General features: G+C 42.6%; 1 protein-coding gene across 5 annotated transcripts in view; it reads right to left on the reverse strand.

Annotated features, from left to right (window-relative positions):
• Positions 1–23470, reverse strand: part of FMN1 (formin 1) — a 367926-nt gene that overhangs the window by 238025 nt on the left and 106431 nt on the right. For 3 of the 5 annotated variants that reach the window (XM_084776572.1, XM_084776573.1, XM_084776576.1), the window contains one exon: positions 9746–9863. The exons of 1 other annotated variant lie outside the window; for it this stretch is intronic. In XM_084776572.1, coding sequence (XP_084632698.1) covers positions 9746–9863 — 118 coding nt within the window. Of the gene's footprint in view, positions 1–9745; positions 9864–11232; positions 13378–23470 lie in introns of those variants that run through there. One more of the 5 variants, XM_084776575.1, reaches the window with a different exon arrangement.

Consider the following 23470-nt stretch of genomic DNA (forward strand, 5'->3'; position numbering starts at 1 on the left):
TTGGGATCCTCCTGCTTCAGCCTTCTAGAGTACTTGAGAGCAAGGCCTAGTTTGCTTGTTTGTTTCTTTATAACAACCACGAGGGACCTCGCCCTCTCCCCTTCCCTCCCTTCCTCTTCCCTCCTCCCCTCCCTCCCCCACCTGTCTCTGTTTGCTCTTTCTCAGCTCCATCCCACTTATCCAGACTATCATTTTCCAAGCTGACTGTGAGGCTTACTCACCTTTCTCCATGTAGGACTCAAGTCATTCAACCACATGCCACACATTCTTCTACCAGAGCATTTAGGATGCTCAATTAAACTCTCTGAATACATTTCATATTTTTCTCCCCCTCCATTCTCCAACCTACCTACTTATACCTTGGCAACAAATGAAACTAAAAACTGAAATCACAGGGAGCTGCATCAGAGTAAGACTCTGGCTGTATTCCTCTTTACATTCCAAGCACCTATCACATTTACCTGTGCACAGTACATACTCAGTGGATATTTGCTAAGTGAATGGTGTGTTATTAAATGCATTCGCAAATGTCATACCAGCACCAATCAAGTAGATACTTATAATGTGTTAGTGTCTCGAAATAAGAGTGAGATAGAATCTCGGACTCCGATATCACAGCCATTTGCAAGTTCTAGGATTACATCATGAGATAGAATGTGTTCTCACAAAGTCACAGAAAATCCCCTAGGAGTCACATGAGCCATGCCATGGAGCCCAACACACAATGGCAGCTCTTGATCTGAATTCACTTCTACTTATCTTGAATACTGGTACACTGAAGGAGTCTAATGCTAAGGAAAAAAGGAGCACAAAAGACAGATCTGAAAAATCACTCATTTGTTTCTATTTTAACAAATTTAGTGATCTGCCATGGCCATTGTACTCTCTGTTACTTAATACACACAAAAAAAAAATGTACTAACATGTTCCTTTATCTTGCAGTCACAAGAATATCTTTGGTGGAGACTGCATTACTGAAGACTCAACATTTTCAGAGAAGGGGTTTATACAACACACATGATCAGAGCATTTATTATACATGTTCATCCTTGCATGTATAAAAATGCCATAATTAAACTCTTATGGTAGATAATAAATATATGCTAATTGTACTGGTTACTTCTGTCCAGAAGCAGCTAAAGGAAGAAAGAGTTTATTTCATCTTACAATCCCAGAAATATTGAGTCCACAGTGGTGCAGAAGGCGTAACAGCAACAGGAGCAAGAAGCAAGGCCATCATATTTCATCCCCATAGAGGAAGCAGAGACAGAGATAGAGAGATAGAGAGGCGTTTTACCCGCTGAAAGCCCACCCCTTCCCCGCAGCGATGTTCTTCCTCCAGCAAGGCTCTATTTCCTAAAGGGTCTAGAATATCCACAGGGTCATCAATTGCAAAGCAAATGTTCAAATACATGGGGAACATTTTTTACTTAAATTACCACACTGGTGAAAATTCAATTTTTCTTGGGAAACATTCAATAAATAACCAGAAAATTAGCAAATAAAATTCAAACTTACATCACAATTACATGGGAGTTACTTCTCAAAAAAGTAGAAATGGATCTTCATCAATAAATCAACCACCAATCAGATTGAAAACTACCGTGAGTCATTTTAATAAGTATATTCCTAGTGCAGTAAATTCAAATAGCACTTAGAAGTCCAGGTCTATAATAAAATTAAATAAAACCTCAGTCCAATATAATCATGAACTAGACATCATTGAAAGGAAGCCTTTTATATAAAAATTGACATCAAGCAGTCAACTATTTGCTGTTTTCTGCTTTATTTGGCAAATTCCTAGACAGTAGGGGGTGGGACATGTTGTAACATGCTACAACATTGGTGAATCTTGAGAATATTATACTGAGTGTGACATGATGACAGCGACAGAAAAATACATCCAATATATACCTCTGGCCTCCACAATTATACACACATGCACTCCTACCTGCAGACACACAAACAACACAAAGTTAATTTATTGGGATCTATTAAATTATTCCAATGGGCACTGCTTAGATTTGAAGGAAGGGACCTCATACTACTGTGTCTTCATTCGGGATGTATCTCATGTGCTTTTGTAAGCTTGTACAGTTTTCTTGCTGCTCTTATACACTTAAATGCATGTCTGGGTGTCTAGTTATAAATGGGATTTGACCTAGCATTTTTTCCTAATTGTATCAATATACCAAATATATTGGTTGTCTTATTTCTAAATGTATACTCTAATTAGTTGTAGTAATTTTGTAGTTGAGAGTTTCAGGGTTTCTTTAGACAAACTATGATGTGTGCTGTGTGTGCATGTGTGTTTGTGTTTCCTTTGTGCAACCAGGACTTGAATTTAAGGTGTTATGCACACTGGATAAGTACTCTTTCACCACATGTACCCCAACCTTCTTTTTACTTTTTAATTAATTACTTCGTGTTTGTGTGTGTGTGTGTGTGTGTGTGTGTGTGTGTGTGTGTGTGTGCGTGTAGTGTGTGTGTGTATATGCACATGCATGTGTGTGTGCGCACATGCATGTGTGTGTGTGTGTATGCACATGCATGCGTGTGTGTGTGTGTGTGTGTGTGTGTGTGTGTGTGTGTGTGTGCTTGTCTGTATGAGTACCACATGCATGCAGGTGCTTACAGGGGGCATAAGAGGGTATTGAAATCCTTGGAGCTAGAGTTACAGGTTGAAAACAAAGCAGGTCCTCTGCAAAAGCAGTTAAGTGCTCTCAAGCATCTCTCCAGCTCTTAATTTTATTTTTTATTTTTTGAACATAATGAGTGAGTTAACCCAGAAGCAGAAAGACTCAAATGGTATATACTCACTTATATCTGCATATTAGCCCAAGGGGCATGTCCCACGAAAGCCTTCACTTACCAGGAAACTGAGACAGAGGAGAGAACATTCTAGTGGGACTCTAGATGAGAGAATCATGGGAGAAAGGCAAAGTAGAAGGACCCAGAGGGTCCTAGAAGCCTACAAGTAGAACATTATGATAGGCAGATTTGGGCCCAGGGGTCCCGCTCAAACTAAGGCACCAGCCAAGGACAATACAGGCGGTAAACCTTAAGCCCCTACCCAGATCTAGCCAATGGACAGAACACTCCCCACAGTAGAGTGGAGAGTGGGATATGACTTTCTCACATACTCTGGTGCCTCACCTTTGACCATGTCCCCTGGACGGGGAGACCTGGTGGCAATCAGAGGAAGGACAGCAAGTTACCAAGAAGAGACTTGATACCCTATGAGCATATAGAGGGGGAGGTAATCCCCCTCAGGAACAGTCATAGGGGAGGGGAATAAGGGGAAATTGGGAGGGAGGGAAGAATGGGAGGATACAAGGGATGGGATAACCATTGAGATGTAACAAGAATAAATTAATAAAGGAGGAAAAAAAAAAAAAAAGAAAGTGTCATACCATGTAGCCTAACTTGTAATTAAGGATGGTCTTAAACTTGGCTTCTACTTTAAACTCTAAAGTACTGCTCTACCAGGTCTAGCTTATTTATTATTTTCACTTTTGTGCATGTGTGTATAAACACATGTATGAGTATGCATGCGTGAGTGTGGAGGCCAGGGGACATCGTTGGATGTCCACCTCCTTTGAGACAGAATTTCTCATGGTCCCAGAGCTCATCAATTAAGCCAAACTAGCTGTCCAGTGAGCCCCACCTACAATGGGCTGGGTTCTCCCCCACCAATCACTAACTAAGAAAATGGAGGTATTTTCTCAGTTGAGGTTCCTTCCTTTCAGATAACTCTTATTTGTGTGTCAATCTGATATAAGGCTAGCCAGCACAACAAATAACTAAACACGTGTATGAACAAACAAAAAGTCACATTTCAAAAAAACTTTTGAACATGGTTTATGGGTCCTCATTTTGGGATTCCTTTGTTAAACATCCCAACTTATGTACTATTAAGGTCACTTCATGCAAGTCATGGCAGAGTGACACAAATAGCCATAGTACACATGGTGAGCAAATCCATCACCTAGGCAGTTAAAGAAGACACAGGCCAGTCCATCTAGACACAGGACTTAAAAGCAATATCCACCTGTAGCTAACACACTCTGTGAGCCATGGATGGGGAAATCAAAACTCAACTTACAGTAAGCCAATAAAATCTTGAAAGATATTTTTAGCTCTCCCTGACTGATGAAGCAAGAATGTCTGACTCACCAGGAAGAGCTCTCTCACTTCATAAAGATACAAAAGCAAATGAGGAGCAGACTAGAGGGCAGGCAGATCCTCACTCAGGTGAGGATTGAGCTGATCTACAATTCTCTCCATAAGCTGTTCTCTTAGTAGTTCTGAGCTGTTCCAAGCTTCTGGCAGTCTAAGTCCCAGCAGATGCCACCTACGCTGGCAGCTTGTTCATGGTAACTTCAATACCTGTGCTGAGTTCTCTTTTTCTCCAAAATCCATGGCCACCCTTACACCCAGAGGACAGTATTTATGGCATTCCCAGCCTAGCTCGGAAGCGTTAGCAGTAGATAAGGTTTTTCTAGATGCACAGAGGAAGAGAAACCCAAGGTCCACAGTTCACATCGGAAGACAAGGGCGCTTTTGTTCTCCATAGCTCCCCTTCCCCCTCCTAGGAGCAATTAAGAGGTTGACAGTTCCAACAAGTGACACCATTTTTAATTCCCCACAAACTTTAACCTCATTTTCTCAGGATTTTGAGACATGCCATGATAAAATTTTGAGAAATTCCATCAATCACAGAACAGAGTAGGAGAGGAGTGAGTGTCAAGAACAGAATTCTCTCATGATCATAAAGACACAAAGATAGCGAGAGAAAACCAGAGGGCAGGCAATCCTCACTGGATCTGGGGGAACGCACAGATGGGCTGGGCATCAGGCACACCATACAGTGGTGATGGCATCGTGTTTGTCAGTAGCTTTTGGTTATCACTACATTGTTTTATTAATCTTTTTGAGATTTATTTATTGTTATATTATGTATATGAATGTATGTCTTTGTACATGTCTGTGCAGCATGTGCATGCAGCACCCTCAGAGGCCAAAAGAGAGTGTTAGATACCCTATAATTGTAGTTACATACTGTTGTCAGCTACCATATGGATCCTAGGAGTCAAACTCTGGTCTTCTAGAAGAGTGGTTAAGTGCTCATAACCAATGAGCCATCTCCAGCCTCCATTACTATGGTTTTAAGGATTTTCAAAATACTTAGAATCACTAAGAAATGCTGATAGAAGGAATCTTTGTATTCAGTGAGTCCAAATGTGACCTGAACTGGGACAATCTCGGGTCTTGAGAAGAAAGTCTCCAAAAGCCATGAACCTTTAGTCATTAGACTGTTAGAAACGTTCAAGAAACAGAAAACTAACCCAAAAAACAAACTCAAACAAAGCATTTATTTTTAAATTATGTGTCTGGATATATAATTAGGTAAATACAAGACACATATATATGTACATATATAAATATACATTTACGTATAAGCAAATATTTCTAAAAATTGTAAAATGCTCTGGATAGAGTTTTCTAAAATATGTGCAAACAGTAAGCATTTTCGTTCCCACTTCACACTGACTTACAAGGTAGTACAATCCCAAGGAAAAGTCCAAAGAAGATTTGCTCTGGGGAGAGTTTCAGAAGAACAGATCCATCAGAGAAGCCAAAAATATCTTTTTTTAAGTATGCAGAAGAACTGGGGGTGCTGCCCTGTGAGGTATCTGAAGCACCAGAAAGATGCAGAGGCCAAGATGCAAATACAGCCAAGGGAAGTCCAAAGCGGACATAAACTTATCTCAGGGAGAGGACAGTTACTCTAAAACCCTGCTGTGAAATCAATGCACAATTCAGGGGGAAGAAATCTTAGATCTCTGACTCAGATTGTGCTCTGAATTAAATTCTGTTGTGAAATGGAGGGAAAGAAGAAAAAGAAAAGAAAAGAAACAGAAAAGTCATTTAAGGAATGCAGGCACTGTACCTACACAGGGACCCGTTAACTTGCCTCTGGAGGTCTGCTGTCACCGTTCTTTCTGACCTGTCTCTTAAGTGGCTCCAGATGATCTGTATTCTCTTTGAATTTGGTCAGAGGGAAACAAGACAGGGGGACTCAGTTAAAAACAACACAAGACCATCTACAGCTTGGATCAATAGCAAAGGGTGGTATCAGGAGAAAGAATTCCAAGAGGAAAATGGAGTTTGTTGCAGCGACAGTCCCAGCCCAAGCCTGGAGAAGTGGGAATAAAATGCTCTGTTTACTCAAAGTTACTGTGAGATGTTCAAAACACAAGATAGGCTCACACTGACAACAGCAATATAGGGAGGCTCAGCACAAGACATGGCAGAGCGCTTCAGGCACAGTATGAACTAACACCGGGAATTCCAAACTCAATGTGTCTGTAGACATCAACTCTGGCCCCTGCAGAAGGAAGTCCACTGAGTGACAGCTCTCGACTAGCATATCACCAAGGCTTCAAGGGCTCAAAGAATGAAACTAACAATACACTTAGTATGTGCACAGGACAACCTGCAGCAGTGGATGCTCCTGCAGAACTCAAAGGCTTTCCTGCCAAGAGAAGTGTTTGCAGTGTCCAGAGCTGGGGAAGCTACTGGTAACTATGTAACAGCAGGACCGGCTATTGGCAGTGGTGATGAGGAACCACTGTGGAGAACCCTCATAGACTAAGAAGACTCTAGAAACCACTATTTCAAATAACAGACTCTCCTGTATTAGGTCCTTTCCTTTTCATCCTGAACAAAATTTAATCTGTAGGATTAAGTCATTTCTTAAGACTTGTGATGATGAAAAGTCAGTAAAATGGCTGAGGGTATCCCTGCGTGGGATAGGGAAAACTCACGGAAATGGCTTGGACTTAGGTAGACTGACCAGTTCTCTCAACAGCACTGAACTGCAACAGTACATGTGAAACAGAAAGACTAAGGTCTTGCTCTCATGTTTCTTTAGATTGGTGACTAAAATATCCTGGGAATAACAAAGTATATGGAAGATGGTAAAGCCCAAGTCTTTGGATACCTTGAGTTGCCTTCAATCATTTTTCTGTCTCTAAGCTCATGGAGACTGGCTGGTTTCAGTGTGTTTCTCCAGGGACAGGGAAGCTGATGGTGGCAGGGGAAGGGATTCACAAAGTACGTCCAGTTACACACCAAACTCTTACAGGATTTCAGTTTACTCCATAACAAAGCTGAAGATAAGCATGGGGGGGGGGGCACAGAGGAAGGGGGGTTGGATTAACTTTCTCCAAATTATCAATGAGGTACAAAATGTGTGCGGTATCTTCTAGGGAAACCATATCCCCTAAGATACATTAGTACTAGAAGGCTCCCAGGCAGCTGAGCACCAGACACAGAACAAAGTACTGTCACCAAAGTACTGCCACTAAGGCTCCCAGGGAGTGCATGGCCAGCCTGCTGTCTTCCTGCACCACCCAATGGAATTATAAGCTTTCGTTGGCCCCCTTCCCACCAGCTGGCTCATTTAAGGTCTCAGTGGTTCTGACAACACATGACAGAAGGACCAGAAACCATTGCCATGGTTAACTGGGATGAATGCCCTGTGGGCCTCCAGAAGTGGAAACAACGAGGTAGCATAAAGCAAAGAGTAAGGAGCAATTCAAATAGGACTAGACTGGATTCAAGAGGCATATGACATTGACTTATTTGCCTACTCAGCAAATGACTCACCAAGGCAAGGAAGGTTGCCATGATAATGCTAATCATATCAAGACTAAAGGAAGTCCCCTCAGCCACAGTCAGAGGGGAGGGGAGTAAGGGGAAAATGGGAGGGAGGGAAGAATGGGAGGATACAAGGGATGGGATAACCATTGAGATGTAACAAGAATAAATTAATAAAAAAAAATAAAAATTTTTTAAAAAGCTCTAACTTAGGAATTAGGACTCATTGTATTCTATTTCGTTTTGTTAGCTCAGGCATATCTCAGGGCATATAAGCACTCACACTATACCATGATAAGCAAATAACCTGGTGGTTGGGTCAACATTGTGATCATAGACAGCATTCCAATTTGGGAAAAATGCTTGTATGCCAGAACACTGAGGCAGCTATACGTATGTTCACTGAGGATGAGGCATTTTTTCATCCTAAAAGAAAAGTAGTGCAGAAAAATAACATGCTGTGAAGTAGTTACTGTCCCAGAGAAAAACCACAGGTTTATGACTGGGTATGTGCAGCTAGACACCACATCCAGACTCCCTCGCAGTGTGTGTGTTCTCAACCACTAACACCTGACATTACACAAAAACCTACTGAACCAACGTAACTCTGAGCCGCCTACAGAGTGAAGTATTTTTCCATAATTGTGTAAACTGAACTGAATATGCATGCTAATCAACAAAAGTAATAATAAAAAGCCACGTATCAGAGAGGAACAAAGGGAGGGCTTCGCTTCACTTTCTGAAAATCACTGCAATGAACTGCTGACATGTGGGAAAAATGGGAAGAGACACAAATGTTAGGAACGTGGAGGACGTCATGTGGCTTAACAATGGAGATCGCTCTGTCCCGTGGGGAAGAGAGAAAATGGAAAATGCAAAGTCCTCAGGCTCACAGAACAGACCAAGGGTTGAAAATGATTCTTTCCTGCCAGAGAACTTTGCCTCTGAATATTAACCAGAACTGAAATACAAAAGAGTGGTGTTTAGCGAAAGCCGGTCTGGGTGTCTCAGATTTCACTTTTTTTTTTCTTTTTTTCTTTTTTCCTTCCTACCTTATGAGCTTAGTTAAGGGAAAACTCAGTAGAGACCAGAGATGCACTCCAAGCACAGCAGCCTCCATGTTGTAATACAGCTCAAGTTAGCATGGGCCAAGACCCGTTCCCAGGACATCCTAGCCCAGAATCTCAAGGTGAACTCACTTCAGGGAAGTTCACTGAAGATTGAAACCGGAATGTGACAGTGAGAAGCATTTCTTCCTTGGAGCTTTCAGAAAGCTTTTTAGCACCTGCCAATTTCTAGTTAATCTTTTCATTTAAATCAATGCACTGTCACCATATTTTCAAGTGGCAGTCCCTGGGTACCACAGATAAGCCTCCAAATATCAGGAAGAAAGTAAAGAGCTTTCAATAACACTCAACCCCCTTCCCTCACCACACACGCAATTAAAATATATACATATCTAGTTTTCTAGTGATTTTTTTTTTCCATGTGAACCTTCCACTTAGAGAGTCTTATTCCATGCAAAGAGACTCAAACCTTCCTGGGAAGTTTTCCAGAGGGTTGGATTGCTTTAAAATTGGACATGCATTAAATGAAGCTTTGTCTAACAACAGTGAGCGAGTAACTGATACCGCATCTGTATGTTCAGTCTGCACAAGGTTCCTTTATCTGGGAAGCTTTACTCAGAGACAAACAGAACATCAGATTACAGTCCTGGAAAATCATACTCGCCTCTTCGAGCACGGCTGCCAGCTCACACAAACATTAAATGTGCACCAGCCACCTTCTTACAGAAGAATTTGTAATCTACCTACTACGTTTCACTCCCCAAAGGCATTCCTCCCTGTCATGCACGCCCCTTTTCATTCATTCCGCTGCCATTGCCTCTCATCCCTAAGAACTTCAGTGGCAGTAAATGTGCAAAGTGGCGTGCGTTAATGCCCAGACCAAAGCTGGAAGAAGCCTTCTGCATTATAAAGTATGATGAAACCAAACCCCCAATTCTGAGTCCTCTGAACTGGAACTAAAAGCCACTGCAGGAAGAGCTTCATCCTGGGGTGCCAGGTTCCCTTCCCATTACCTGCTTCGGTGTACTTCAGTCCCACTTTTTCTTCTGTGTCTTTTGTCTTTGGGGGTGGCCAGACAGCTTGGAGTCTGCCTGGAGTCCTGTCGTCCTGCTCTGTGGGGCTCTGGTCAGGCTGTGCAAAAACAGGCAAAGAATAATTTAAGGGAAGTGTGGCCAGAGCCATCTGATTCTTGAAAACACGCATCCTAACACTGGTCCTAGTATCGATTTTAATGGCCAGTTGCACGTTGCTCCCATTATTGTTAATTGAGCCGTCTTAGTACAAGATGATCTTTTATCCAGAAGGGTAAAGCATCGGTTGGGGTAAAAACTAAAACAAAAAGACAAAAACAAAGAAAAAACCAAACCAAACAAACAAAAAAAATCTCAAGGCTACCTAACATGCAACCCTTTATGTACTATTTTTGTTTTTCAGCTATTTTAAAGGGCACATGTAAACTCTGAACTGCACAAACAAAAGCAAATACATTATCATGTGGCACATTTATAGGAATATTTACAAATATACTCCAACTCTGCACTACTTACAATAAGGACTAAGTTTGCGTTTTCCATGAACATTAGCACCTAACTTTAATTTTTTCTTATTATACAACAAAAGAGATCGACTCCATGCTCAATTTTTTTAAAAGAAGTTGAATTTTGCAACTAGAATGTATGATGTATTTAGATTTAACTACAACCTATGAGAATTTTTTTCTACAAACTTTATTTTTCAATCGTAATTAAATATACAAGCAGACCTGATAATCCTATGCTGAACTGATGTTTGACAAGAAATTCTATCGATTGTTCCCATAAACTTTTAATGCCAAATACTCCCTGGTCATTATAAATTTACTCTGATTTTTTTAAAATAATTACATCTTTTATTAGCTAGATTCTCTTGTGTTCTGACTTCATTTATTCTTTCCATAAGGGTTAGAGGTAGGTTCTTCTTTTTGTATATGGGGAGAGAGACTCAGAAATTATGACATTCACACACCATAAATGACAAAATTGGTATTAAAAACCAGTTCTCATTCTAAATTCAAGAACACTTCAGTGACACCATAAACACATATTTTGCTAAATGGCACACTTCTAAAGGGCAGCCTAGTGTTCACAAGCGTATAACTGAGTGAACAAATCCTTATAAATCTGGGTTATACTTGCACATCATGTGCATCACTTCCCCATGTTAATGTTTTATAAACACACTGACCACTGATGCTTAAACTCAGGGTACCCAGTTTCCCTTCCTTCCCACAAGTCCCACAGATCATATCTACATTACATTACATTAAAAAAACAAACAAACAAAAGAAAAACTTCTGTCCAACTTAGTAGTCGTCTGCAAGACAGATTTAATGATATCATTATCATTTTTTAACCCAAACCAGTAATAATAATAATGATAGGCAATTAAGATTCATTCATTTTAAGAGGAAACCTAGAAAGAAAAAAATTAACAGCAAAATGCAGAACCCAATTCTACATACACTTTTGGGATCAGAAGGGCTGTCTGCTGGCTTTGACTTGGACCTTTCGAACACAGCGCGTAGCGATTCCTTCTCGTGCCTCATCTTTCGCTTAAGAGCTTCCAGTTCAGAGGTGTCAGCTGTGGTCCCCTTTTTGGGGGGACGGATGAATAAGGCCTTAAAGGCCTCCAGGGCAGTCTCTGGTGGCTTTGCCTTCACCTGGCCACCCTGGCCACGGGCATCTCCAGAACTCCTGTGGCTCTCTTGGTCAGTGCTGTAGCCCATCTCGTCAGTCCCTCGGAACTCGGGGTCCGCTTCCTTCGGTTCGGTTCTTGGCATGTCGATGTTGAGCAGCTGAGAAAGCTGCTCCAGGAGAGTGGGAGTGGCCTTCGGATCAGTTGCTCTACCCTGGCTCTTCACTGTCTGCGGGCCTCCCTGCACCAGAGACTTCTGAACAGGCTGGGTCAATTTGAGCAAAGCCAGGTCCCCATCCTTGGGTCTGATTTCAGTGATGGTCTCTCCCGCCTCTGCAGCAGGCCCCTTCTTCAGCACACGGAGCCCACTAAAGAAAGCTGGGAGCTGGAAGGCCTTCTCTCCAGGAGCTTCCCTTTTAGAAACTGTGCTCTCAGTGCCACCAACGGTCTGGTCTGTTGCCACTAAGGGTGGGATGTGAGACCCTGCTTCTATAACCTGGCCTTGCCTGGCGCTGTGCTCGGCCGGATGGCTATTGTCTCCAGCAGGTTCTAGCTCGCTGCTTGTCTCAGGTAAAGTTCTCTGAGAGTTTTCAGCACAGAGTTCTGCATCATCAGTATCCCCAGTGCCCATCTTTTCTCCCGAATCACCTGGTCTTTCTTGGGGCTCTTGAGAAGGCTCAGATAAAACATCAGTGGTGGACTCCCCTGTATCAAGGCCGCTTCCTTCTTCTGCCTCCTGGCCTCCATCTTCTGAGTCAGAGTCACTGGTGGTGTGAATCAGGGTTCCACGGACCCAAACGACTTCCTCGCTGTCCACACTCACAGAGGCAGGTGAAAGCAGCTCAAGGCCAGGGGAAGAGGTGTCTGAGTTGGCTTTCCCCTGACTTCCCTCCGATCCTGTCTCCGCCCTTGCTGACTTCTCATCCTTTTTAAGATCAGGTGGCACTGGAGCCTCTGCTTGTGGCAGATCTGAGCCTTTGCTGGGATCATCCCGCTCAGGAGCGGGACCCACCTCTAAACTGCGAAATGCCTTCAGCACAGCATCTTCCTCTTCAGGATCCAAGGAGTCCAGTTTACTTGTAAATCCAAACAGGGATTTCATGGAGAATTTACTCAGGATCGACTGAGCCATCTCAAGTCCGGCTTCAGATCTGTCTGGTTCCAGCACATCTCTGCTGCTGAGAGAGTTTCCAACCTCCTCCATGTCCCCGCAGTGCCCTTGACAGAAGTTCTGCCTTGTGTTACCTGCCCTGCTCTCTCAGTTTATCCGCGCCATCTGCTCTTGACTTACAGGACAGGGAGCGACAGGACCGGGGAGGGAGCCAGGCTTTCAGCAACTCAGAGAACACACTTGGTCTCTTTCAGGTCACTGCGCCCTCCCTTCCGGTTTGCTCTTTGCTCGATGCCGGCGTGCCCAGGGCAACTTGTTAAGTCTGAGCAACACTATGCCCCAAAGCAGCTGGCGCTGCACACCTTACTACACATGGGCAGGCAGTCTGCTCTTCTGGACTTCCGTATTTACTCCCCAGGACAAAAGGCTTCTTGTCGCAGGCAAAGTCAGTCTGTCCCTTAATCCCAGCCCAGGACTAAAGGAGGAGCTCCGCCCAGAGCCTACGAGTCTCCTGGTGGCATTCAACTTCCTCATTGGTGAGCAAGTTGAGGTTCCTAAAAGTGCTGAGCTGGCAAGCTGGTCCTGACAGCCCGGAACCACCCCCTGGTACAGCCCAAGAGATTCCAAAGTGAATCAGCAGAAAATGACCTAAGGACTTCTAAAGTGAGCCCACTTTTCCATCTGCATCATAATCAGAGTCCTGGGCCAGCCAGGCCCCAAACCCAGCAGTTCGCTTACATCAACAGCCTCTAACAAGCCCCTAATCAAAGACAGGAAGCAAAGAAAAAAAAAAAAAAGATCCTCTCAGAGCAGTTAATTTACTGCCCTTGGAATGTCTTCTGTTTGTAAATGCTTTCCTTCAGCTAGCCAGCAGGTTTCATCTGGAATGCAGATTTTCTCTGACTGCTGGGAAGGAAAACCAACTGGACTGGTTTCAGATTACCACCGTTTTTAGCTCTGCCCTGCCTGGGTGCTCTACAAACAGGTACTTAGAAAAGCACGCCCACCACACCCAGCGTCCACCTACCAAAGGGCAGCAGAATAAACAGCCCTAGCTCTGTGGGAGTGACTTCTGAGTTGTGGACCAACCTCTGGTTTCTTTCTGTGCCACAGCAGTGAGTGACTCCCTCAGTGAGTTACAAATCCCAGTGGCAGAAAGGACTTTTCTCTGCTTTGGTGTTGTAACCAAATAATTGGACCTGGCATGGCACGATTTTAGCACACAACCTCCTTTCTTGGACCAAGTCATTCACCCAAGATCCCCCACGGATCTCTACTTCTGTAAAGGTCTAAGATATGTATCAGTTCAGTCTCCACTGTCCATTTTGTGCAAAATAGCCAAATCAAAGCAACCCAGCACAGATTAGATAAAACAGCATATAACTCTGAGGGTACGGGATAGGGGGATCCTAGATGTCCAGTTACCTCTGGGACAGCTTCCTGTCAACCCCAAAAGTCTGAGGGATTCTGGTTGCAATAACGCATTTTTAACAATGTATGCCTAAAAAAAAAAGGAAACTGCAAATAAAGGGGGTATATAGTCCACCAAACCTTATAGGAAATTACAAACCCTAATTGGTTCCAACACTGACATTTTGGGAATACTAACTGACCTCACAGGACTTTAAATGACAAGGTGCTAGGAGTGTAGCTCAGTCAGTAGGATGTGTGCGTGCCGAGTTTGCACACATAGCTGTAGACTCAGTCACCAGCACAGCAAAACAACAAAATTAAACAAAACAAAGTAAACAGCAGGGCAGGGCAAAAGAAAAAGAAAGAAAGATCTGAGGGTGCCTTTTACATCTCTGATAAACGCTTCCTGCTCTAGAGGACATGCCGCTTGATAAAAGTCTGTCTTCTCTGAGACCGAAGAGATCATCGCTCCCCTTTCATGAGCTGCACATACAGAACACAGCAATAGGGCTACAAGAATAGGGAGAGGGAACACGAAGACACACAGCTTGGCATGCTTGGCGCTTTCCTTTTCTCTGAGGATGTGTTATGTGTTCAGATATAACTTAGGACTGATTTCCAGAGTAAGTTTTCAGGCACTTCAACAGATTTGGGCAAATATATACGCTGGCAGGGCTGGTAAAGTGTGTACCATAGCACTGGTACATAGACATACTAGGTTTCAGCATTATTCACATGTGTCAACACGGTTTCACAGAAAATGGACCAGGAGACGGTTGGACTGATACCCTCTGCGCTAGATAGTAAGGCTTTATCAGATTTATTTTAAATTAAGAAGTCAAAGTCAAGAGAAGGTAACTGAGCAGAGTTTCACCGAGTATCAGGTGGGAAGGAAAACAGTAATACCTAGATTGGGCATTTACTATATGCCCAAGCATTGTAGGACATGCTTTGCATTAGATACAGACAGCTGCTACAGCTTGGAATTTCTCCTGCTAGAAAACCGATACACAAAAAGACTAAATAACTCATGTTTACAGGGTCGATAATCCAAGGAGCCAGGATTTGACTAGAGGATTCACACTTAACCATCCTCTAGAATCCCAAAGCAGGCTTCCTACCCTCACAGGATACCACACATGTCAGGGTCTTAAAAGACTAAGGCGGTAGACTCTTATTACCATCTGAGGGATACTTTCTTCTTTGGGATGACACAGACATGGAGGTCACAAAAACTTATTGACAGAGAATGACTTTGCCTTTCCATTGCGGGGATGGGGGGTGGATCTTTAGGGCAAAATATTTAAATATTTATTCAAATTATTTATTTAGGACAAATTATTATAGAAAAGCCAAATGGAGGGAAAATGAGAGAAATTTCTGGCAGAGGAGTTTCTAAGAGAGGAAAATGCCTCTGAATTCTCCTTTTTGAGAAGCTTTGTAGGGTACAGCAGAAACTGGGCAGAGGATGGGGTCATCTCTACTGATATTAACTTTCTGGGTTTTCAAGAGCGAAGACAATGGTAGGCCTAGACTCACTATGCACTATGCACTATGCACTATGCACACCGCCATGGCCCTGCCAGGGAGATGATCACTAATGTGCATGGGCTGCCAATGCAGTCAGGGGAAGAGGAAGCCTCTCTATTCCTGACTCCAGCTTTGACCTTGACTGTCTGCTAGCTGTTAGTCACTTGGCCAACGTTACTACCTTCAGACTTTGCAAATGTTTCGGGACTGCCAATTACACAAGGCTGTGTTTATTCTCTTATTTAGGTGACCAGCTTGGAGCTTTACCATGGCAGAGTTAAAGCCATCCCAGCCACTAAGGGGTAGCTGCCTCGGTTGCCTCATATTTAGCTCCTTATCCACAGAGTGCTCTGAGGTGCCCTCCTAGCACAAAGCTTCTAGTTAGAAGCCATCCTTTCTTATAGTTAGTCTGTCACAATCAGGTGCATTAGGAGCAAGAATTTACAAAAGGACAATACCGCTTTGAAGTCATTCCTCAAGAGCTTCAGTGCAGCCTGCTGTTGGTGGCCCAGAGCTCTGTTCTTTCTCTTCTTCCCTGTCTAGCTTGGTTATCTCAGACCCCGCTACTAGACCTCTTCTTATTCAACTTCAGTTGCCATGTTAACCTTTAACCTTCTGTTTAACTGCAGTCTCTGTTCCCATCATTACGTATATCCACAGCTTGCACTATCTATGATGGGTCCCTTTCCATTACAAAGTACAGAGAGCTATCTATCTTCTGTATCAAAATAAATGCAGATAGAATAAAGGGTGAGGGTGGACTGTACTAAGTCCCAGGAGTACCATGAATTCACCAAATGAAATATAACGCAATGTTGGGAGAGCAGAAGAAATTATGACATCTAAAATTGTGAAGTTTCATCTAAAAGGAATATAAGATTATGGAAGGATATGTATAAATCTGAGGCTGAATTGGGACTTTCAGTAACGACAAGTCAAACCTTTTGACCTCATTTTAAAGATGAAGCCAAGAGGAGTTAAACAGCCACTACCAGCCTCACAAATGGCAACTCTAGAAAGGAAATGAGATTCCCCAGCTTTTTCCCGCCCTGCAGCACATTGCCCAATGGCCAGGGGATCTTACCCATCACTTCTCACATCTTCTAACTCCTTACTTCTAACTAGTTCAGAGTAATGTGAACTAAACCTGAGAGTCCACAGTTATGTAAGTTAAGCCTAAGCCCTCCCTAGGTATCTCCTAAAGTATACCAGCCCCAAGTAATAGCTATCAACTCCTTCTTCTAATCAGTTGAACAGAAAACAGGCCATGTAGCCAGGCAGTAATGGCCCATGTCTTTAATTCCAGCACCCGAGAGGCAGAAACAAGTGCCCCTCTGAGTTCGAGGCCAGCCCAGTCTACAGAGCCAGTTGCAGGATAGCAAGGGCTATCCAGAGAAACCCTGTCTTGAGAACCAAAACATAAGCAAACAAATAACAACAACAATAAAACTACATATACACTTTGTAAGGATGAGTCCCAGTGATTAAGGCCTTCTCCTATTGAGCAGTAAAAAATAGTTATAAGACTGGTTCCACCATAGAAACTGGCTACATATTGACAACAATGTAAAAACAATTAAAAGGAGAATAAGGTTGGACAAGCAGTTGAACTTGACCAGAGCAAATTATGCATGATCCTTCTGTGGACAAGGGCTGTGTGCAGAGTTGAGCATGGTTCTGGTTCTTAGGCTCCTTCCAAGCTCAGCACCTATAAGATTGTTCCTGGACAAACAACATAGGCTCCCTGTGCTGCAGCTTTTGTCACCTGGAGACTGATTAAAACAACAGTACCCATGTCATGTTGACTATGACGATTACACAAACAACTATATGTGTCTGATATTCCCCCTCCATACCTGCTCACAGTACTTCATGAGCACTGCAGGCTTTCATGGGAAAGAAACGACTTTCTTAGTGATGTCAACCCATATATAACAGACTAGTGTTTTGTTTTGTGTTTTTGTCAGTAGGAAGCAAGCATTTACAGTACAAGCAAGGAGTTGCTCACTGCCAAGAACCCAGAAACCATGCACTTGGAAAGAGGACTAACGGTCTCCCAAGTCACTGTCTCATCTACTCTCCAAGTGAATTAGACTCCAAAGTCAATTCTTTCAAGGGATTCCTTTGAGTGTTTCAGGGCCAACGCTTTCAGGGTTGGATTTTCTATCTCTTTCACCTTTGGAGAGTGATTAGCTTAAGGGTTTCTCAGATGATTCTGCAGAAGGTCACTAGGTTCACTCTATTCTTTATTATTTTTCCTGGTCCAAGATGATTTTCAAACCAACTCAACCATTTTTGGGTTGGCCTCCCAACTCAGATCTGTAGATGTGGAGTGTCATTTTATTCCTCTCTCCAATGTCTGATAACATATAATGATAGCAAGCCTGTAAGGACAATCACAAATTTGAGATTTCCCATCCTCGCTATGCCATGACAGCTCTGAAGCTTTTATTTTTTTGTCTTTAAGTCAATTCGTTAGACTTCAAAGGTGCTACTCTATTTATAATTCTTTACTCTTACAGATGTGAAAAGTACGATCAAGTTGGACATTACACGGTTGGTACAGTTCTTACTATCAAATATTTCTAAGACTGAATTCCTCCAGGTAGTGTCAAATATCTGAAAAGGGGACTCACTTTTAATGACAAAATGATGGGGAATAAAAAACAACCCTGTGATGTAACTTGTATGGCTGGGGGTGGGGAGCAGCCATTAAGATACAGAATTTCATGGGCCACATTTCTGAAGGATCTTGGGGGTTTTCCAAAGCAAAGGAGAAAAGCTTTGCTGTGCCACAGGGACAACTGTGATAGAAGCCATAGAGTCTGTGGAGAAATCATTTCAAAGTTGATTCTGGTACAAGCTACCAAGAGGGTCTGGAATCTAATAAGCTACTTTTACCTAATGCTGTTTGCTTCTTCTCTTTCCCAAGAGCAACACCAGATAGCTCTTTGGTGCTATGACTAGGTATCTGTTTCCTTCCTTCCTTAATTATTATATTATTACATAGCATATGTAATTATGGAACTCAGTAGGACATTTTCATACATGTGCATCACTATACTTTGTTCACATTTCTGTCCTTCAACTCAACGGGCTCTTCCTGCTCCTCAGGAGAACTCGACACCACTTTCTCATGTACATGACATTGATAGAGAAATGGAGTTAACATTTAAAAAAAATCTAGATTCTGCATATGAGAGGCAAATTTGCAATACTTGTCTTGCCTTTTCTTTTTATCATTACCTAGTTATCCTGAGAATTAGTTCAATTCCCAAATTCTAACTCCCTAAATCCGTTATATATTTTTTAAGCTTAAAGGAGTAAATAGAAAAAGCTATGGAGGGTGGAGATATATCTACAACAAAATGAAGATGGGAATGCTAGCTGTGGTAGCATGTATCTATAATCCCAGCATTTGAGATGTGGAACCAATACAAAAAAAGATAGAGAGCAGCCTGGGCAACATAGTGAGTTCAAAGCCAGCCTGGGCTGCATCCCGAGTCCCTGTCTCAAAATACAAACCAAGAACTAAGTAGGTACCAAGCTCACTGGTAGGATGCTTGCTTAACACATCAATATGGTAGATTCAATCCCTAGCATCACAAAGAGGAGGATGGGAAGGGAAGGAGGTAAGGAGGAAAAGATAGATGGATGACAGAAGCATGCACAGAGGAGGAAGGTGGAGACAACCAGTGTTTCTGAATGCCACTGAGGTCCAAAGCAAGCCTTATGCATGACAGATTCTTTGTGTAATTTTTCTTATGCCTAAATTTGCCCTACAATACTCTGAGAAAGGCTCTTTAGTCCCACTTTTTAGATTAGCTCTGCTCAATGCAAGTGTGTACAATAAAGAAAATATTCTAATTCTTGCCCTCTGAAACAGTCAACAACAGCCCCACTCAGGTGGTCTCTATGCACCTAAAACACGGCCAGTGACTAAGAACTGAAGTTTTTTAACCATACTTCATTGTACTTCATTTAAACAGCCCCACGTGCTAAGCAGCCACTGCACACTGCTATAGATGCTGCAGGGTGTTTCCAAGAAACTAGATCAAGTCTGAGATTAGATTCCCAAGGAATGGCAAAGGCAGTTTTTGTACTGGATCTATCTAATTATAAGTGTTTCCTATTTTGCTGTGTGTGTCCACAGTTTTTTTTTTAAAGCTATAGTGTAGCAGTTTTCTATTGAAACGCTAAAAGGGAGACAAAAGAGATCACCTTAAAAAACAAAAACAACAAAAAACAAAAACAAAAAACAACCCCAACTTTTGTTTTAATTCCTTTAGTCTGGTAACTCAATGCCGCTCTGTTTCCTTACTGTGTTGGCTGCTGTTTTGTTTCCTTGACACAGTTGGAGTCATCTGAGAAGAGGAGTCTTGTGGTGGTTTGAGTTAGAATGGCCCCGTAGGCTCACAGTCATTGGTTGGTCAGCAGAGAGTAGTCCTGTTTTAAACAGGTGTGGCCCTGTTGGAGTAGGTGTGGCCCTGTTGGAAGTAGTGTGTCACTGTGGGTGGGCACTGGGGTTTCAGACGCCCATGCCACGCCCAGTGCCTCCCTCTCTTCTTGCTGCCTGTGGATCCCCATGTAGAACTCTCAACTTCTTCTCCAGCACCTTGCCTGCCTGCACGCTGCCATGCTTCCCTCCGTGTTGATAATGGACTAGATCTCTCAAATTGTAAGCAAGCAAAAATTAAATGCTTTCCTTTAAAAGAGCTGCCATGGTTATAGTATCTCTTCACAGCGATAGTAACCTTAACAAAGACAAACCTCAACTGAAAAAAAAAATTGCCTTTATCAGATGCCCCAAGACTGTGGGGCACGGTTCTTGATTAATGATTGATGTGGGAGGACCCCGCCCACTGTCTTCTACAGGATAATAAAGCAGGTGGAGTAGGTAAGTAAGAAGCATCCCTCTCTGGCCTCCACTTAAGTTTCTGTCTACAGGTTCCTGCCCTGAGTTTCTGCTCCCACTTCCCTCTGCAATAGACCGTGATTGTGATGTGAAAGCCGAAATATAAGCCCCTTTCTCCCCAAGCTGCTTTTGGTCATGGACTTTTATCAAAGCTATAAAAAGGAAATTAAGACACTTTGCCTCCTAGCTCATTTAGTAACTGCACAACAAATGTCCAGCAGAAGGGAAGGACTCCAGCAATCCACACGAATGCCAGGCTCTACTATGACTTATAGACACTAAACTCTTAACCCTTAGGAAATGTTCTACCTGCCATCCTTACATAAAGTTGAGAGTCAGCACAGCCATAAGAAAAGGCTCAGGAAACTCACAACCTAAGGGTAACAGTAGAAATTATGTTCAAATTTGAAAGCAGAACAGTTCTGGTCCAGTGAATAATGTTGATGAAACTACTGACCCATAATATCATCCTCCCTGTCCCTAGGTTTTGTGATGACTTGGGTCTGAAATGCCCTGCCCAAAGCTCATGGAGTTGAAGCTTTGGTCCCTTATGAAGTAGCACTCAGAGGAGATTTAGGGAGATGACTGGATCAAGAGGGTTCTAACTTTATCAATAGATTAATCCATTCAAAGCTTGATGGGCTAGTGGACCATGGTGAAAACTGAAATGAGTCTGGACCTAGTTAGAGGAAGTAGGTCACGAGGGGTATGCCTCAGAATATTTTGTTCCTATATATACTGGCTGCCAACTTGACACAAGCTAGAATCATCAGAAAGGAGGGAGCCTCAATTGAGAGAATGTTTCCATAAGATTGGGTTGGAAGGATGCTGTAGGTCACTTTCTTAGTCAGCGATTGATGGGGGAGGCCCATCCCATTATGGATAAGAAGATCCCTAGGCTGGTGATCCTAGGTTCTATAAGAAAGCAGGCTGAGCAAGCCATGAGGAGCAAGTCTTTAAGCAAGCCATGGCTTCTGCATCAGCTCCTGCCTCTGGGTTCCTGCCCTGCTGGAGTTCCTGACCTCACTGATTCTGATAGTGAACTGTTATATGGAACTGTGAGTGAAATAAACCCTTTTCTTCTCAAGTTGCCCTGGGTCATGCTGTTTCATCACAGCAATAGTAACCCTGACTAAGACACTGAGCCTTCACGCCTCTATCTCTACCTCCCTCTATCCCTACGGACGGATGTCGGGAGTTGAGCAGCCTAACTTGACCGTGTGTATACCCAGATATACAGTCTACGCTATCACACACCTAAAGTAATGGAACCAGCTGACCACAGGCTGGCATCTCTGAAACTGTAGCAGAGAATAAGCTTGGTTTATGTCAGATATCCTAACGGAAAGCTGATTAACATAGTATGTAAATCACAGCCCCACAGCCCCTTGCCAAGAAAGACCTCTGGTGTGCTTCTTACTGAAAGGGTGCACACACACTTCGTGAAGAGGGGGTATTTTGAGTGGGTGTCTCACTTGGAATAACAATATCAATCCTGTAAGTTTCAAGCTGCACTGCCTGAGGAAGGGAGAAGAACCTCAAAGGAAGCCAGGAAATCCAGAGCCTAGAGGGTAGGAACTGATGACCTGCATACCCTAGAGAAACTACTGCCGTGTTTAACAAGTTAAAATGAATGGAAAAACCAAGAGGCATGTAAATATGTTTTATTTTGATTACATATCCATATAGGTACTTATGTCAATATATATTTAGATAAATATATTTTAGTACATGTTTGCAGGAAAAGAACTTTCTTTCTATTTAGTAATACCTATCAAAAGCTGCAGAATATTTGTAGGAAATAGAAATTTACTATAGGAAATAGTCCTAAATGTTGAGGGGCACAGATAAATACTATCTCAAAACTGAAGACAAATTCAACATTCAATAATGAGAATATGATGAAATTCTGGCATACCCGTGATATCACATAGCCACTTAAAGCTTATCTGTTTGAAATAGCATGGAAAAGCCATAAAGAAAGGAGGTTGTAATATCCAGCATGCTTGCTTAAACAGAAAATCTTTACTGAAAAAAGAATCATGAATGGTGAAAAATAAAAGAAAATACATTAATGTTTCACAGTGGTGTCACTGTGCTGAGACAGTGAGTTGCTTCTGTTCCTCCACAAGCACCTCTGTGTTTCAGATAGTTTTCAAGGACTGTGTATGATTCCGGTAATTGTTATAAATTAAGGAAAGACATAATTCCATTCACATAGAAGAAAGAAAACTAGCATTACATGCTTTATCGTATTTCCAACAAAACAAAACTATGATCATGAAAGGAAAAGGAAGCAGCTTTCAAAGTCCATTTGGGCCTGCTGTTTGCAGACTACAATCTGTAGCCCTTGCAGCTTAAAATAACTCACCAATAGATGTCACTGTTGCTCTTAGTGTGCATCCCAGCTTCGACTTTGCAAGTAAGGACGCAATTAACTGTCAGTTTGTTTGTTCCCTTTCAACTCTATACTCCGCCCCCACCCCCTCTCTCATTGCCCCCCATACCGGTGGAGGCCAGATTGTTAGATTCTGTGGAACTGGAGTTAGGCTGTTGTAGCTGCCATGTGGGTACAGTAGGATGTAAACCCAGATCCTTTGCAAGAGCAGCCAGCACTCTTAACCACTGAGACAGTTCTCCAAACCTTCAAATCTCTTTTTATGAAAACGAATGTCAAGCTAGGTGGTGGAGGCGCACGCCTTTAATCCCAGCACTTGGGAGGCAGAGGTAGGTAGGTCTCTGAATTTGAGGCCAGCCTGGTCTACAGAATGAGTTCCAAGAGAGCCAAAAAAACAATGAATATCAAATATTTTTTCTGAAATGACTACAGTGACTATTATTGGATGGTTATGAAAAAAAATCAAGTTTTACTCAATGGTTACTACCCATCTAAAACTGACAGAGCTAACACACGCCTATGAAAACCCATAGCATTACCTAGATGATCATAGGCCTAACTCACACTCACCGAACATGTAGTTTCAGATTAACATATAATAAAGCAGAGGACAAGAGATTGTAAATAGGCATCAAAATAAAGACAAAACAGAAAAAAAAAAAAAACCCCGCAGGGAACTATGGAGAAAGAGGGCAGCG

Source organism: Acomys minous (assembly GCF_964271855.1).
Source record: "Acomys minous genome assembly, chromosome: 3".
In the NCBI taxonomy this organism is placed as follows: domain Eukaryota; kingdom Metazoa; phylum Chordata; class Mammalia; order Rodentia; family Muridae; genus Acomys; species Acomys minous.